Raw genomic sequence first — 15,140 nt, 5'->3', positions numbered from 1 at the left:
TTCACAACATTGTATGCCTTTTCTGTCAATATAATGCCATTCTTAACTTCCTTAGTTAGAACATAGAACATAGTACGGCACAGAACAGGCCCTTCGGCCCACGATGTTGTGCCGAGCTTTATCTGAAACCAAGATCAAGCTATCCCACTCCCTATCATCCTGGTGGGCTCCATGTGCCTATCCAATAACCGCTTAAATGTTCCTAAAGTGTCTGACTCCACTATCACTGCAGGCAGTCCATTCCACACCCCAACCACTCTCTGCGTAAAGAACCTACCTCTGATATCCTTCCTGTATCTCCCACCACGAACCCTATAGTTATGCCCCCTTGTAATAGCTCCATCCACCCAAGGAAATAGTCTTTGAACGTTCACTCTATCTATCCCCTTCATCATTTTATAAACCTCTATTAAGTCTCCCCTCAGCCTCCTCCACTCCAGAGAGAACAGCCCTAGCTCCCTCAACCTTTCCTCATAAGACCTACCCTCCAAACCATCCTGGTAAATCTCCTCTGCACTCTTTCCAGTGCTTCCACATCCTTCTTATAGTGAGGTGACCAGAACTGCACACAATATTCCAAATGTGGTCTCACCAAGGTCCTGTACAGTTGCAGCATAACCCCACTCCAACCCCCTGTTAATAAAAGCTAACACACTATAGGCCTTCTTCACAGCTCTATCCACTTGAGTGGCAACCTTCAGAGATCTGTGGATATGGACCCCAAGATCTCTCTGTTCCTCCACAGTCTTCAGAACCCTACCTTTGACCCTGTAATCCACATTTAAATTAGTCCTACCAAAATGAATCACCTCACATTTATCAGGGTTAAACTCCATTTGCCATTTTTCAGCCCAGCTTTGCATCCTATCTATGTCTCTTTGCAGCCTACAACAGCCCTCCACCTCATCCACTACTCCACCAATCTTGGTGTCATCAGCAAATTTACTGATCCACCCTTCAGCCCCCTCCTCTAAGTCATTAATAAAAGTCACAAAGAGCAGAGGACCAAGCACCGATCCCTGTGGCACTCCGCTAGCAACCTGCCTCCAATCCGAAAATTTTCCATCCACCACCACCCCCTGTCTTCAATCAGACAGCCAGTTACCTATCCAATCGGCCAACTTTCCCTCTATCCCACACCATCTCACTTTCATCATAAGCCGACCATGGGGGACCTTATCAAACGCCTTACTAAAATCCATGTATATGACATCAACTGCCCTACCTTCATCAATACACGTAGTTACCTCCTCAAAAAATTCAATCAAATTTGTGAGGCACGACTTGCCCTTCACGAATCCGTGCTGACTATCTCGGATTAATCTGCCTCTTTCTAAATGGTCGTAAATCCCATCCCTAAGGACCTTTTCCATCAATTTACCAACCACCGAAGTAAGACTAACCGGTCTATAATTACCAGGGTCATTTCTATTCCCTTTCTTAAACAGAGGAACCACATTCGCCATTCTCCAGTCCTCTGGCACCATCCCCGTGGACAGTGAGGACCCAAAGATCAAAGCCAAAGGCTCTGCAATCTCATCCCTTGCCTCCCAATGAATCCTAGGATATATTTCATCAGGCCCAGGGGACTTATCGACCTTCAGTTTATTCAAAACTGCCAGGACATCCTCCCTCTGAACATCTATTTCCTCCAGTCTATTAGCCTTCTCTAGCCATCACTAATTAAATCTTCTCTTAGAGTCCTTCATTTATCTACGTTGAAAATTATGAAATGTCCCCTTGAATGTCTGTTACTGCTTATCTACCATCTTACCTTTAAATCTAAATCCTAGTCCACTTGAGCCAATTCTGTCTTCATATCTTTGGAATTGCCTTTAAGACAAATATTTAGTCTCAGACCCTTCAAATGGAATTCCATGTTATGATCACTCTTCCCGAGAGATCTGCCCTGTGAGATCATGAATGAATCCTGTCTTGTTGCACATTACTAGATCTAAAATAACCTGTTCCCTGATTGATTCCAAAACACGTCTTGCTAAATTTCATTGTTTTAAAGTACTCGGCACAACCTGAGGTTGTAATTGGCACATCTTTTTTTCTTTCATAACTTAACAATGACAGCTTGCATTTATATGAATGAATTTCTCAGGACAATTATAAAGCAAAGCATCACCCTGAGTTGTCCAAGACAATCTTCTAAATGCTTGGCCAAAGAGGTAGTTTTTAACGAGTGACTTAAGGAAGAAGGATAGTGGAGAGGAGAGGGAAATTACAGAGCTTAGGGCATAGGTGGCTGAAGGTGAAGCAATGAAATTGGGGTGCCCAAGAGTTCCAAATTAGTGGAGTGCAGATATTCAAAAGTTATGGGGCTAGAGATTAGAGATAGGGAGAGTCAGGTCATGTAGGGGGTTTGAAACTGGAAGAGAATTTGAAATCAAACATTGCTTGCGCTGAGAGCCATTTTAGGCCAGTAAGCATAGGGTGAATGGGACTTGATACAAGTTTTGGATGACTTCAGTTGTTGCGTGGAGGACGCGGAAAGTCTGCAGAGAGATTTGGATAGGCTGAGCGAGTGGGCGAGGATCCGGCAGATGGAATATAACGTTAGCAAATGTGAGGTTATCCACTTTGGAAGAAATAATAGTAAATTGGAATATTATTTAAATGGAGAAAAATTACATCGTGCGACTGTGCAGAGGGACCTGGGGGTCCTTGTGCACGAATCGCAAAAACTCAGTCTGCAGGTGCAGCAGGTGATCAAGAAGGCGAATGGAATGTTGGCCTTTATCGCGAGGGGGATAGAATATAAAAGCAGGGAGGTCTTGCTGCAACTGTACAAGGCACTGGTGAGGCCGCAACTGGAGTACTGTGTGTAGTTTTGGTCCCCTTATTTGCGAAAGGATATATTGGCCTTGGAGGGAGTGCAGAGAAGGTTCACCAGGTTGATACCGGAGATGAGGGGTGTAGCTTATGAGGAGAGATTAAACAGATTGGGTCTGTACTCGTTGGAGTTTAGAAGGATGAGGGGTGATCTTATAGAGACATATAAGATAATGAAGGGGCTGGATAGGGTAGAGGTGGAGAGATTCTTTCCACTTAGAAGGGAAACCAGAACTAGAGGGCACAGCCTCAAAATAAGGGGGGGCCGGTTCAGAACAGAGTTGAGGGGGAACTTCTTCTCTCAGAGGGTAGTGAATCTCTGGAATTCTCTGCTCATTGAAGTGGTGGAGGCTTCCTCGTTGAATATGTTTAAATCACGGGTAGATAGTTTTCTGATCGATAAGGGAATTAGGGGATATGGGGAGCAGGCGGGTAAGTGGAACTGATTCACTTCAGATCAGCCATGATCTTGTTGAATGGCGGGGCAGGCTCGAAGGGCCAGATGGCCTACTCCTGCTCCTATTTCTTATGTTCTTATGTTCTTAGTTAGACGTAGTATGTGGACACCAGGTAGGAGTGTGTTGGGACATTTAGTCTAGCAAAAGTATGAATGAGGCTTCAGTAGGAGAAGAGCTGGGGCAGGAATGGATTTAATTTGGGTGATGTTACAGAGGTAGAATAGGCCACCTTAGTGAAGGCACAGATATGTGGTTAGGAATTTCACTCAGTCTTAAATGGCACCAAAGTTGCGAGTAGCCTTGATCAGTCTCAGTTCCTAGAGAGAAGGATAGAGTTGATAGCAGGGATGGAAAATTAAGGCATTGGTCTTCCCAACAGTTAATCATTGGAAACTTCTCATGCAGTCCTAGATGTCACCCCTTACATATTTTGGATCAATCTCATTGGTTTTTGCTGCATCCCGTCCCATCCTTGCGCGTATTCATTTTCATTTATTTTTGGTCAAACAAAAAAAATGTCCAACCTCCCCTTTAAAGAGATCAGTGTGAATTTTCTGTTCCTGCATCTTCACACAAAGTAAATATGCTTTTCCCATAATGCCAGATAATTGACTGTAAGGGATATCTTAATCTATTTTAAAGTTGCACTGTTCGTTTGTGAGTGAATTTCATGTCTTTAAGAGGGAATGAAAGATCTGTTTTTATAGAAACATAGAAACTAGAAGCAGGAGTAGGCCATTCGACTCTTCGAGCCTGCTCTGCCATTCATTATGATCACAACTGATAATCAAATTCAGTATCCTGATTACCATCCCCCCCTCCTCCATATCCATGATCCCTTTAGTCCCAAGAGCTATATCTAATTTCTTCTTGAAATAAGACAACGTTTTGGCCTCAACTACAGTCTGTGGTAGTGAATTCCACACATTCACCATCCTCTGGGTGAAGAAACTTCTCCTCACCTCAGTTCTAAAAGGTTTACCCCTTATCCTCTAACTATGACCCCCTAGTTCTGAACTCCTCACTATCAGGTTATGAACTTGAAGGGTAGCATTGCTGAACAAGTGAAAAGTGAAGTTTTAAAAAATTTTCATTCTCAATTTCACCTCCTGAAGCATTTTAGGTTTTATTTAAATATTGTTCATGTTACTGTCATACTAACTCCCAACCATTAAAATTTAACCAACGTTTTGAAGTTCATAAGTGATGGTAGCTCTGCAGCTTTGCTTCATAAATTCATAAGATATAGGAGCAGAATTAGGTCATTCGGCCCATTGAGTCCACTCTGCCATTTGCTTGCTCTACTCAAATGACTGAAAGTAACCATAACATAACATAACCATACCCAATAATAAGAATGCAAAGAGAATGTATGAACATTTTTGAAGAATTATTACCTACTGCTGTTTATATCTGTTCCTGGTTTAATTAGTGTTGGCATTATTCTCGACTCGCATGGCACTGCGAACACTACAATCTTTATTTTTTGATTGTCTCTTAATTCTTTAAGCAGCATTGTCTCAGAATATTAAATTCAGTCTAGTGTGCTTTTGAAGGGACATTTAACCAGGGATCAGTTTTCAGGGCTAATGTATGTAATGTAAATCTCTTAAATTCTGCATCTGCCGTTATTATATATTATATGGAATTACTTTGAAACTCAGTTTAAGGAATAAACCCAGACTCTTTGAATTTTGAAAATAACATTTCCCCTGAATTAAGTAACTATCAGTTGATTTATTTTTAGTTTTTTTATACAATCTGACATTTTTCTCTTGTGTGTCAACGGAATTTTCTGCTCCTAGGATGTAGGTGCACCACTTCTTTGCCAAAGTGTGCTCTGTCAGGAGGTGTGATACATTTGTACTTGGGTCATTGTGCAACAAGCAACCAAGATGTTTTGTAATTGCTTTGGATACGTTACTCTGGCAGATTTTGCAGTACTGTTTTAGCTATACGGCCATTTCATTAGGTGTGGAGAGAAAGTAATGTGAAGGATGGGACATGGTTTATTTCTCAGGGATGTGAATGCTGTCTGGGGTCACAGTGTTTTAACTGTAATCTCTCATTTTCAACTCCAATTTTGACAGATGTGGACTTAGACAAGTGCAGCTAGCCAATTGTATGTCCAGTGCGGTGAGCACTGCTAATTGATTTGCCCTGCAACAACTCTCATGCATTTTAAAGCATGCTCTAAGAATTTGGTCTTGAATTATTTACCACATTTATATCAACAGACTATCCCTGTGTCATTTTACCAGTTGTAACCCATTTAAAGTAAATGCATGTCCATTAAGCTAACAGAGGAAGGAATTTTACACAGATATCCAAACCTCATTTCAAGGTCATGTGTCTTTGAGAATGAAGGAATTGAGAACAGGAGAGCAAAAGTTATGAAATGGCCAGGTGGGTGTCAGGGCAGTTTTAAGTGGATAGATTATATTTGACAATGGCATCATTAATAAAGAGCTATTTATTTTTGTGGTTAAGACAGAAAGCCGCATTGTGTTTGAGGAAATAGATTCCGATTATGGGAAAGAAATGTTTGAAAGAATCTTGGTGAAAATTGCCTCATTCATTTTAGTGCAGCTTTAACTTTAAGTACTTTAATTTATAACCCCAAATATATTGGTAGACAATACTGAACTCATTGTATTGCAAACTTAAAACTTATTGCAATAAACATGGTTATGTATCTAATTCTTAGTACTTCTAAGATATGAAAAGTTGAGATGTAATGGGAAGACCTGGAAATTTTCAGTAATTCATTGTACTTAAACGCAGCTTTCATCATTTTGTCCTTTGTTCAAAATGGTTTATTTGCATCTGTTTCCCTAGGAGAGAAGCGTGCATACCTGTCCCTACCTAGACCAGGGGTGAGTTTTTAAAAATATGTTTAATTTAAAAACTTCAGCTTAAAGCCCATTTCGAAATGCCACAAGCTACAGGGTCATTTTGACTTTATACAATAATGTAAAATAAGTGATGATGAATTGGCAATCCCTTTTACATTTCTCCCACGTTTTATTTCTACTGTGGTTTAAAATTGTCCCTGTATCTTTTGGAGTTCAGACTTTCTTCTAAAATACTATCTTGTGTTGCAGATAAGAAGCCGTTTCCACAAGCTCAATGATTCACTTGTGAGCAGAAGGCTTTGTGCTTATATATGCAATGAGTGAGATAATGTGTCCAAAATTAACAATTAGCCCTTATTTATATTAACCACCAGGCGATCATGTGAGATACCAACCACATTTACCGGTCTGCCCTGAAAACCAGCAATGCAACAATGTTCTTTTAAGAAAGAAAGGCTGGGATAAAACTGAAATTTATTTGTGACTGCCATATCTCAAGTTTGTTATTATGTAATGTTGCACAAAGAGCACATTTTATATAAATGTTGAGAGTATTTGCTGCACGTCAAATACAGTACTTGGTATAAAGCAGCAAATCACAAAAGGAATAATGCTGCTGTTTTTTCTATCCTTGAGTTAACCTAGAGAGGTTATTGAGAGCAGCAAAACAACTGCCATCCAGAGAAGCTTCTAGCAACAATAATTGGGTCCTAAGATCAATTAAAAGTTACTTGTGCAATTTGCCCACAAGACATTAATGAGCAATGACCCTAAGGGGGTGTATAAGGTTAGAAGATAAATATTACAACTGCTGCAGACTCCTGTGAACAATACCATGAAAGAATAGTTAGTGTTGTGTAAAGAGCTTTTGTGCATCCTCTAATGTAGAACCAAATGTTGCAATAGTAACTGGAGATTCTGACTTTTAGAAAACTTGAATGAATAAAAGATTCTGGAGCCTTTGCTCTGCTGCACTATTTTTCTTCAGTGTATTTTGCTCAAAATTGACCAAAAAGACCAAGAATTTTTGAATGCAAATTGTGTCCAGTGCAAGTAGAGATTTCACAATCATTTACGCTGTTTTAAAATATTGGAAACTAGTCCCACCCACAAGACTGCCCATGAACCTAGACTAAATTAATCATGATTGCAAATTTCTGTTAATGTGCCTGTTTGTCGGCTTTCAAGGAGGCTTTTCAAGCCGTTTGTGTAAGTAGGAAATAATTTGGTGTTGTTTTTTTAAAATCATGTTGTTCATGTGTGGACTAGACATTCTGATTAAAAATGTGATACATCCATTTTTAGCTTTGATTATAAAACTGCACGAAGCTAGCATAAATGTATTTGAAATGTAACAAGGATTTTGATATCTCTTAAACTCTTATTACCTTTTTTTTGTTTGTAACAGAAACACGGTACAAATTTGAAGACTGTTAAAGCAGTCAAACTAGATGCTGAGGTAAGAGTTTTTGTAAAGATTATGAAGTGTAAATTTGCAGGTCTGTGGAAATAGCAGGGGAATGAGACTAATTGGAAATTTTCAAAGAATCAGTGTAGATATGATAAACTAAATGGCTGTCTTCTATACTGTATGATCTTGTAAACATTAATGGAGGAATAACCTAGTTTTGCCTGTTGGATGTGAATACCAGTTTTTTTCATACTTGGTCTTGCTTTGCCCTGCATTGTGCTTAGCAACATCTGGAAGGACATGTTTCTCTTATTACAGGAACAGGCAAAGATAGCAAAATTAGGGTTGGAGCTGCGTTTGCACACATCAGATGTAGACGCAGAAACAGAAAGATGGGAGGACCAAGACAATGAAGTTCTTCGTCAAGCACAGAGCATGTCGAGCATGGCGTATTCTATGTATCTTTTCACAAGGTAAGATTGACTATAAAATCAACTTTCCAGAAACATTTTGCTCTCTTTATAAACAATCTTGTTCATTTCTTCTGGTAAATGTAGGAAAAAAAATAAATTCACTCAATTATTAATTATAGGCATTCTCTATTTGAATTTTAGTTGTCATATCTGCCTACCGTACAAAACTGTCTACATCGAGGAACACCATAAAAGATGTTGGATGTGGAAATCACGCACTCCACTCTTAGAGTGTGGTTCATAGGGAGGAGCACTCAGACATCACAGGCCCGCTTCTTCTTAATTCTCAGTCTATCTAAAAGAATGATTGGAAATTCAGGGCTGCAGGCCTGAGATTACCTGTCCAATGGTCTCAGAGTGTGTTTGTCAGTGGGAATTGGCCAATCAGGGAACCAACTGTATTATGCCAATCTATTAGGTTGTGGGGAAAAAATAGCACATATTGCTTCAATATATGGGGACACCCCCACCCCCGGTCCAACCCCCAATGTGTCATCCATTCAGCTTTGTCTGTTGTTTTCAGGGGTTTCTATGGCCTGGTATCCATCACTTGCTCACCCCAAGCTGCTGATACAAACATTAGGCTATAGACAATTTGTGACATTCCTATGGTGTAATCACTGCCACTTTCCCAATTTTTCTTCCGGTCAATCTGGTGTGGCATCTGTCTGCTATGTCATGTTTCTCTGTTGCATTAGTTGTAGGTCAATTTTTCTAAGCAAATTTCATACAGCTGTTTTGTTTTTATGCAGATTTCCTCCAACAATCCTTTTGAGTAGAAAAGGTGTAGGCATTTGAAATACAGAAAACTTCTTGCAACTGAATATAGCTTCTTAATATAGGTGCATTTTTCACACATTGTGATGCTCATGTTTGTCCAGTAGTTTGACTCTGTCTGTCTTTCTCACTCGGACATGCAGCATTCACACACATGACACCAGAATAATACACTGTGCATTACAGGGTATAATATCCTTGTCCTTACAAATTTAGGGTGAGTGGGGGGATACTTACTCTCTGATCCCTGAAGGCGGCAGAGCAAGTGAATAGGTTAGTTAAGAAGACATATGGGGCACTTGTTTTTATCAGTTGTGGCATAGAATATAAGAGCAAGAAGGTAGTGTTAGAGCTGTACAGAACATTGGTTAGGCCACAGCACAGCTGGAGTACTGTATGCAGATATAGGAAGGATGTGACTGCACTAGAGGGGTACAGAGGAGATGCACCTGGGATGGAGCATTTGCACTATAAGGAGAGACTAGATAGGCTTAGACTGCTTTCTCTAGAGCAGAGAAGGCTAAGGGGGTCACACAGTTGAGGTGTATAAGATTGAGGGGTTTTGGTAGCGTGAATAGGAAGCAGCTGTTCCCTTGGTTGAAGGGTCAATCAAGAGGAGACATAGTTTTAGGGTAAGGAGCATGAGATTCAGAGGGAATTTGAGAAAAAACATTTTCACTAGAGGGTGGTGGGAACGTGGAATGCAGTGCTGGAAAGGTAGAGGAGGCCAGAAACCTTACAACATTTAAAAAGTATTTGGATGAGCACTTGAAACATCATAACATTCAAGGATGTGGGACAAGTGCTGGAAAATGATTTGTGTGACTTTAGTGGTAGTTACTGTCAGTGCAAACTTGATGGGCCGATGGGCCTTTTCTGCGCTGCACGACTCTGTGACAGTGGAACAGGGTTTCTGTTAGTATAAAATGTAATACATTTTGAAATGTATCCAACACTCTTCAGGTATCAAGCTTAGTCACATATTTAAAATTCATTTATTGTACTTAAAATAAAAGTATAAAACTTTGACTTAATTCCTACTGGTTTCTGAGAAACCTTCTCGAAAAACAGAAAGTGCCCTCTGACCTATGCATGTTGCTCTAAAGAATGATATAACCTTGAAGTATTAAAAGGTTAGTTCAGTTTACATGGAATAATACTTTACCCTATAATCTGCAGCCTGGCAGTAAAGTAATATATTGTGTGCCCCATCTTACAATGTTACTGTTCTTATTAAATAGCACATCCTGTGATTTACTGAGAAATGCAATGAGGGTATTTATTTCCACAATGTAAAATCTAGCTTAATTTCTAACATAATAAGATTATCCATAATAAGTATTTGGGTTTCTTTTTATTTGACCCCAACAGAAAGGTCTTTATTACCTATTCATGTGCTTCCATTAAATCTAGATGGCCTCTTTTTAAGTTTCTTTTAGATCTCCCAGTGCGACACACCATTCCCCAGTCGTCAGGAAGTCAACTTTCACCCAGTCTTTGCTGATCTCTACTATTGGGTAATAGTAATGCGTGGTAAATTTCACTCTGATTTATCTATTTCCCCCCCTCCCCCTCCAGTGTGGCAGTACTTGACTCTCTTTTGGCATCTTCCTGAAAACAGCTGAGATGGGGAACTGGCCATGGCTGTTTCCTACCACTCTGTCATATAACCTCATTCACTAAGCATCATAATGCTTCACCATGTTAGCATTGATAGTACATTTTACAAGCACTATCATTGGTGTACATTGTTTTGTCCATCCTACGTTGTCATTTTAAAGTCTAATTTGATATACCGTACTCAAAAATGAATCCTAAAATCGTGTCTCTCTTTTTCTTTATTTCAGAGGAGAAGGCCTTTTGAAAACAACACAGGATTTATTTCACCAGGCCGATGTGAGTGGATGTTTACTATGTCTTTATATTAGACTTGATGTAAAGAGGCTTTTCTTCAAATGGAAACAGTTGTGAGGTTATTGTTTATATATGCTGTCTTTACACCATGATTTTTCCTGTAAATGGATAACCTTGTGGCATTTGGACTATATAATTTTAACTCCGTTCATGTAACTTTGGATGTGCTTTGGAATACATGTCATGGTGAAGTAGAAGACTTGTGCACATATGAGTAATTGTATTTGCAGTAATGTTATGGTCTGTGATCTGAGTTGAATCACTTGCATTTGATTGGTTACTTAAGTGAAGTTATTTACTGTGGAAATAGCAGGAGTAGCCACTAAGTATCTGACCGCCATCATACTTTTTCTTGTGTGATAATGTGTGTTAGCAATCGTGAGCATGATCTACACGTGACTCCAGACCCACTGCAATGTGGTTGACTCTTAAATGGCCCCGTGAGTCACTCAGTTCAAGGGCAACTAGAGGTGGGCAATAAATACTGGCCTAGCCAGTAAAGCTCATGTCCCACGAATGAATAAAAAACAAATTAGTATGAAATGTGAAATTTTATTCAGTGGTCATTCCTCAGGAAACCTTAAGAACAAGGGTTTCTTTTAATATCTAGGATTTTCTACTTAGTAACCTTTAACTTTTTCACAGACTGAAATATGGATAGACCTTCACAAATGCGGAGAGCAGGTTTAGTAGACACTTTGTGCGTGTAAGAAAGTAATTCTTTCATTGTACTTTTCTCTGTTGCAGATCTTTGCTGAAGAAGGTCTTAGATTGCACACATCTCTTCATTCTCTCTCAAATCAGGTATGCTGCCAAGGACCACTGTTGGTATAAAATGTAATAATACATTCTTGAATTAAGCACACTTCTTGCACCATTACAAAGACATGCAAGCATTACTTCTGCAATGTGTCGGAGTTTCAGTATAGTTGTGTCTCCTTCATATTCAGTGTGAATAAAATCTAAACACACATACTGGAAGGATGAGGTTAAAAAAAAGGGTGAGCACCCTTCATCAAACAAAAGCTTTTCTTCTATTCTGACATAGGTTCAATGCCCAAAATGTTAATCAGTCTTCATTCTGACATACTTGCTGCCTGTTTCCAATAAAAGCTTTTTCAGATGTTTTATGTTAGAAAATGTGTGCCTTGAAAGTTGGCATAAAAGTCAGCACTAAGTTATGAATCTTTGGAAAATCTTTGTGGTTTGAGTTCTCTATGGACAGAGTTTGATTTGATCTGGAATCTCATCCATAAGCATTTATACACGGCACACATTTGGTGGCATGTGAACATCATCTATTTTAAATCCATTACAATCCATTGTTTTAAAATCAATGTTAATTCTCTTTTTGCTACCACAGTATACCTACCTGAGACAGGTCAGAGTGCTGGGCACACATTCTTATTTATCTGCAGATCGTGTTCTACAGCAGTTTGAAGAATAATACAATTATCACAGCCAGATCATCTTGGATTTTGTTTCATTAGCTATGCAACTGATGTGTTTATTAGCTGTAACATCTAATCTGAAGAAGCTGGGTTTATTCAGCATGACTGTGACACATTAAATGCACGTGTAAACAAATAACCGGCAAGATGTTTCAAAATCGTGAACACTTAATTTAGTTTAAATATTGGAATATTTAATTACAAAAATGATGACTTGACACAGTTCTAATTCGATCCCATGCAATGTGTTCTGACAGTGATTTAAATCTGAACCAAATGTCTTTTACTGTCCTCAGCTGGAAGAGGATGAAAAAGCAGCTCTAATGTTGGAGACAGAGGGGTTTCCTACACTGTGTCAGCAGCTGCAGATGACCAGCAAGACTCCTGTTCATGGCAAAGCTGCGATTTTTGCTAAGGTCTGTGCTTTCTTTATATGGAATAATGGCTGGAAGGGTGGGTTACAAATTGCAATTTAATATTGGCTTTGTCCCCTCACTATCTCTGTAAATCTCCTCCAGCCCTTCAACACTCTTGAAATACCTGCGCTCCTCAAATGTTGTGCTTTTGCATATCCCTGGTTTTAATTGCTCCACCATTGGTGCCACTGCGTTTGACTGCCTAGACCCCCCGAAGCTGTGGAATTCCTTTCTGAAAATGCTCTGGTTCTCCTTACTCCTTTAAAGTGCTCCTTAGAATGTACCTCTTTGACCAAGCTTCTGATTATCTGTTGTAATATTTGACCACCTGGTTCACTGTCAGCGTTTGTGTGAGAACACTCCTGTGTTATGGTTTTACTCTATTAAAGTCACTTCAGAAAAGCAACTTGATGCACTTTTGGAGGTATTAGAACCCTAGTGATGATGAAAATACTTTCACTTGAGGCAGAACCTGCTGTTTCTCATGATTGAGACGCTCTTGGTGAGTGTTAGCAGTTAAGATACTCTAAACAATCAATGCCTAGTGACATCAACTGTCACTAATGATTGCGGTGTACAATGATCATTCTAAATTTGAATGATAACTTAAAATTGATTCACAATATTTGCTTTGTATATTATATGCTCTCTTAATTCCTGGTTATAAATTTGCAATGAATTCGGGATAACAAAATTGTTCCATTTAACTTGGGGAAATAATGACTCCTCTATGGTCATTTGTTAAGATTAGCTCTCATGACTTTGACCCTACTGGACACCAATGTCCTTAATGTTCATTTCAGTTCAATAGATTAATTTGTTTAATTGCAGCACTCATTACGATTCATGATAATTCTTAGGTTATCCTGCAGACTTTAAGATAATTTGTGCAATACCGAAATATTGCTTGAAGAGACATGATGGCAAAGCTTTTTGTCTTGTTCTGACCAGAGCAACTCGCAAGAAATTAGATTAAAAGGGGAACATGAGAAGGGAGTGCTATTTGGTGGGAAGTGGGCTTTGATTGGTGGGGATGTTGACATGGAAAATGCAGCATAAAGCAGTTAATTGCCCAGCTTTGTTCAAATTCAAATTGGGGTGATTGACTGGTCAAAGCATTGCCCTGGGGAATGAACCAGAAAGCAATGTGTGGACATGTTCCTTCTGTCTGCAAAGGACTGGGTCTTCTATCTAAATATGTGGCTTCCAGCACACACGCATGAGCCAAACTGCGAGCCTGACTGGTAATAAATTGATTTTCTGTGTGCTACTTAGCACATTCTCCTTATAGTTCCATTGTTCATCTCAATCCTGTATTACTTCAGTTGTGGAGCCCTTTGACTGCTACACCTTCTCCCTGTTGGTCTCCTACTGCTACTCTCTCCCTGGGCTCCAGCAGTGATAAGTCTCATGCTCTGTGCCTGATAAAGTTACAAGTTCTGTTGTTTCTCTGTTTTTCCTCACACTGTTTTACCCTCTCGTGGTCATTGAAGGTAATATTAGGTCTTAGTTTCTGTTGCAGAACTGGGATTTGTATTCTCGAGCGAATGTTCCCGTTCCACCCACTACGGAAACTGTAGCGGGCGAGGAGCAGACCTTGGAAAGGTTTCTTGATCCCGGGCAGGATTTTCCATTTTCAGAGTGAGCGCGGCCGGAACATCCTGCCCTCAGTCTGCTTCCCATTAACAACTCAATCGTTTTGTAGCAGCGAGGTTCTGTGTCTCAGACGCGTCATGTTAAGATCTTCATTCTCCTTCATCAAGTTTTTAATGGTTCGTACACCCCTCTCAGCCTCCTCATTTGCCTGAGAATATTGAGACAAGCTAATCTCCTGAATTAATCTGTATTCCTTCACAACACTTGGGAATAATTTGTTAACTAATTGCAGACCGTAATCTGACACTGCAATGTCCGAAAGCTGTATGTTGTGTAAATTCCCCTCAGTGATTGAGCAATTGCTTCCATTCTATTGCTGTGCAATCTGTTCACTTCAATCCACCTTGAGCAGTAATCAATGACAATAAGAAATATCTTGGCTTTAAAATCAAATAAATCCATCCCCAAGCTCTCCCACAGCCTTGATGGAAAAGTAGAAGGTGATGGTCATTCTTGTTACTCTTGGTTGTTCACTGCACATGTAATACAATTTGAAATAATTTATCTGAGAGAACAAGTAATGCCTGGCAACCAGACTGATGGCTGGGCTCTTGTTTGGCATTTTTCTATCTCTATAGTAACCCTGGTGAAGAATGTCAAGTCCAGATGTTTTCGGACTGACTGTACTGTCATTAAAATCTAAGAGATTATCAATGATTGTGAGGTACTTTCCCCGTTTGAAGTACTGCCGCAGTGCTGGATTTTTAGGAGTATAGTCTGGCCATCCTTCTTCCAGACTATATTTTCTTATCTGTCACCTTTCTGCTATGTTTTTTTAACTCCTGCAGCTACTTTTTAGTAGCCAGCAGGTGTTGTGCAATGAGAAATGTACAGCCTTCCACTTCCTTGATGAAATACAAATCCATCAGATTGGTTCCTTGAACTGGC

The 15,140-nt window shown here is 39.6% G+C and overlaps 1 protein-coding gene across 2 annotated transcripts in view; it reads left to right on the top strand.

The window, feature by feature from the left end:
• ctnnal1 (catenin (cadherin-associated protein), alpha-like 1) overlaps positions 1-15,140 on the top strand; it is a 333,318-nt gene that overhangs the window by 310,551 nt on the left and 7,627 nt on the right. For both annotated transcript variants that reach the window (XM_078235777.1, XM_078235766.1), the window contains 6 exons: positions 6,138-6,175; positions 7,563-7,613; positions 7,884-8,038; positions 10,663-10,711; positions 11,477-11,533; positions 12,477-12,596. In XM_078235777.1, coding sequence (XP_078091903.1) covers positions 6,138-6,175; positions 7,563-7,613; positions 7,884-8,038; positions 10,663-10,711; positions 11,477-11,533; positions 12,477-12,596 — 470 coding nt within the window. The remainder of the gene's footprint in view (positions 1-6,137; positions 6,176-7,562; positions 7,614-7,883; positions 8,039-10,662; positions 10,712-11,476; positions 11,534-12,476; positions 12,597-15,140) is intronic.

Source organism: Mustelus asterias, chromosome 2 (genome assembly GCF_964213995.1).
Source record: "Mustelus asterias chromosome 2, sMusAst1.hap1.1, whole genome shotgun sequence".
Classification (NCBI taxonomy): Eukaryota; Metazoa; Chordata; class Chondrichthyes; order Carcharhiniformes; family Triakidae; genus Mustelus; species Mustelus asterias.
This window is presented reverse-complemented; position numbering and strand designations above follow the sequence as displayed.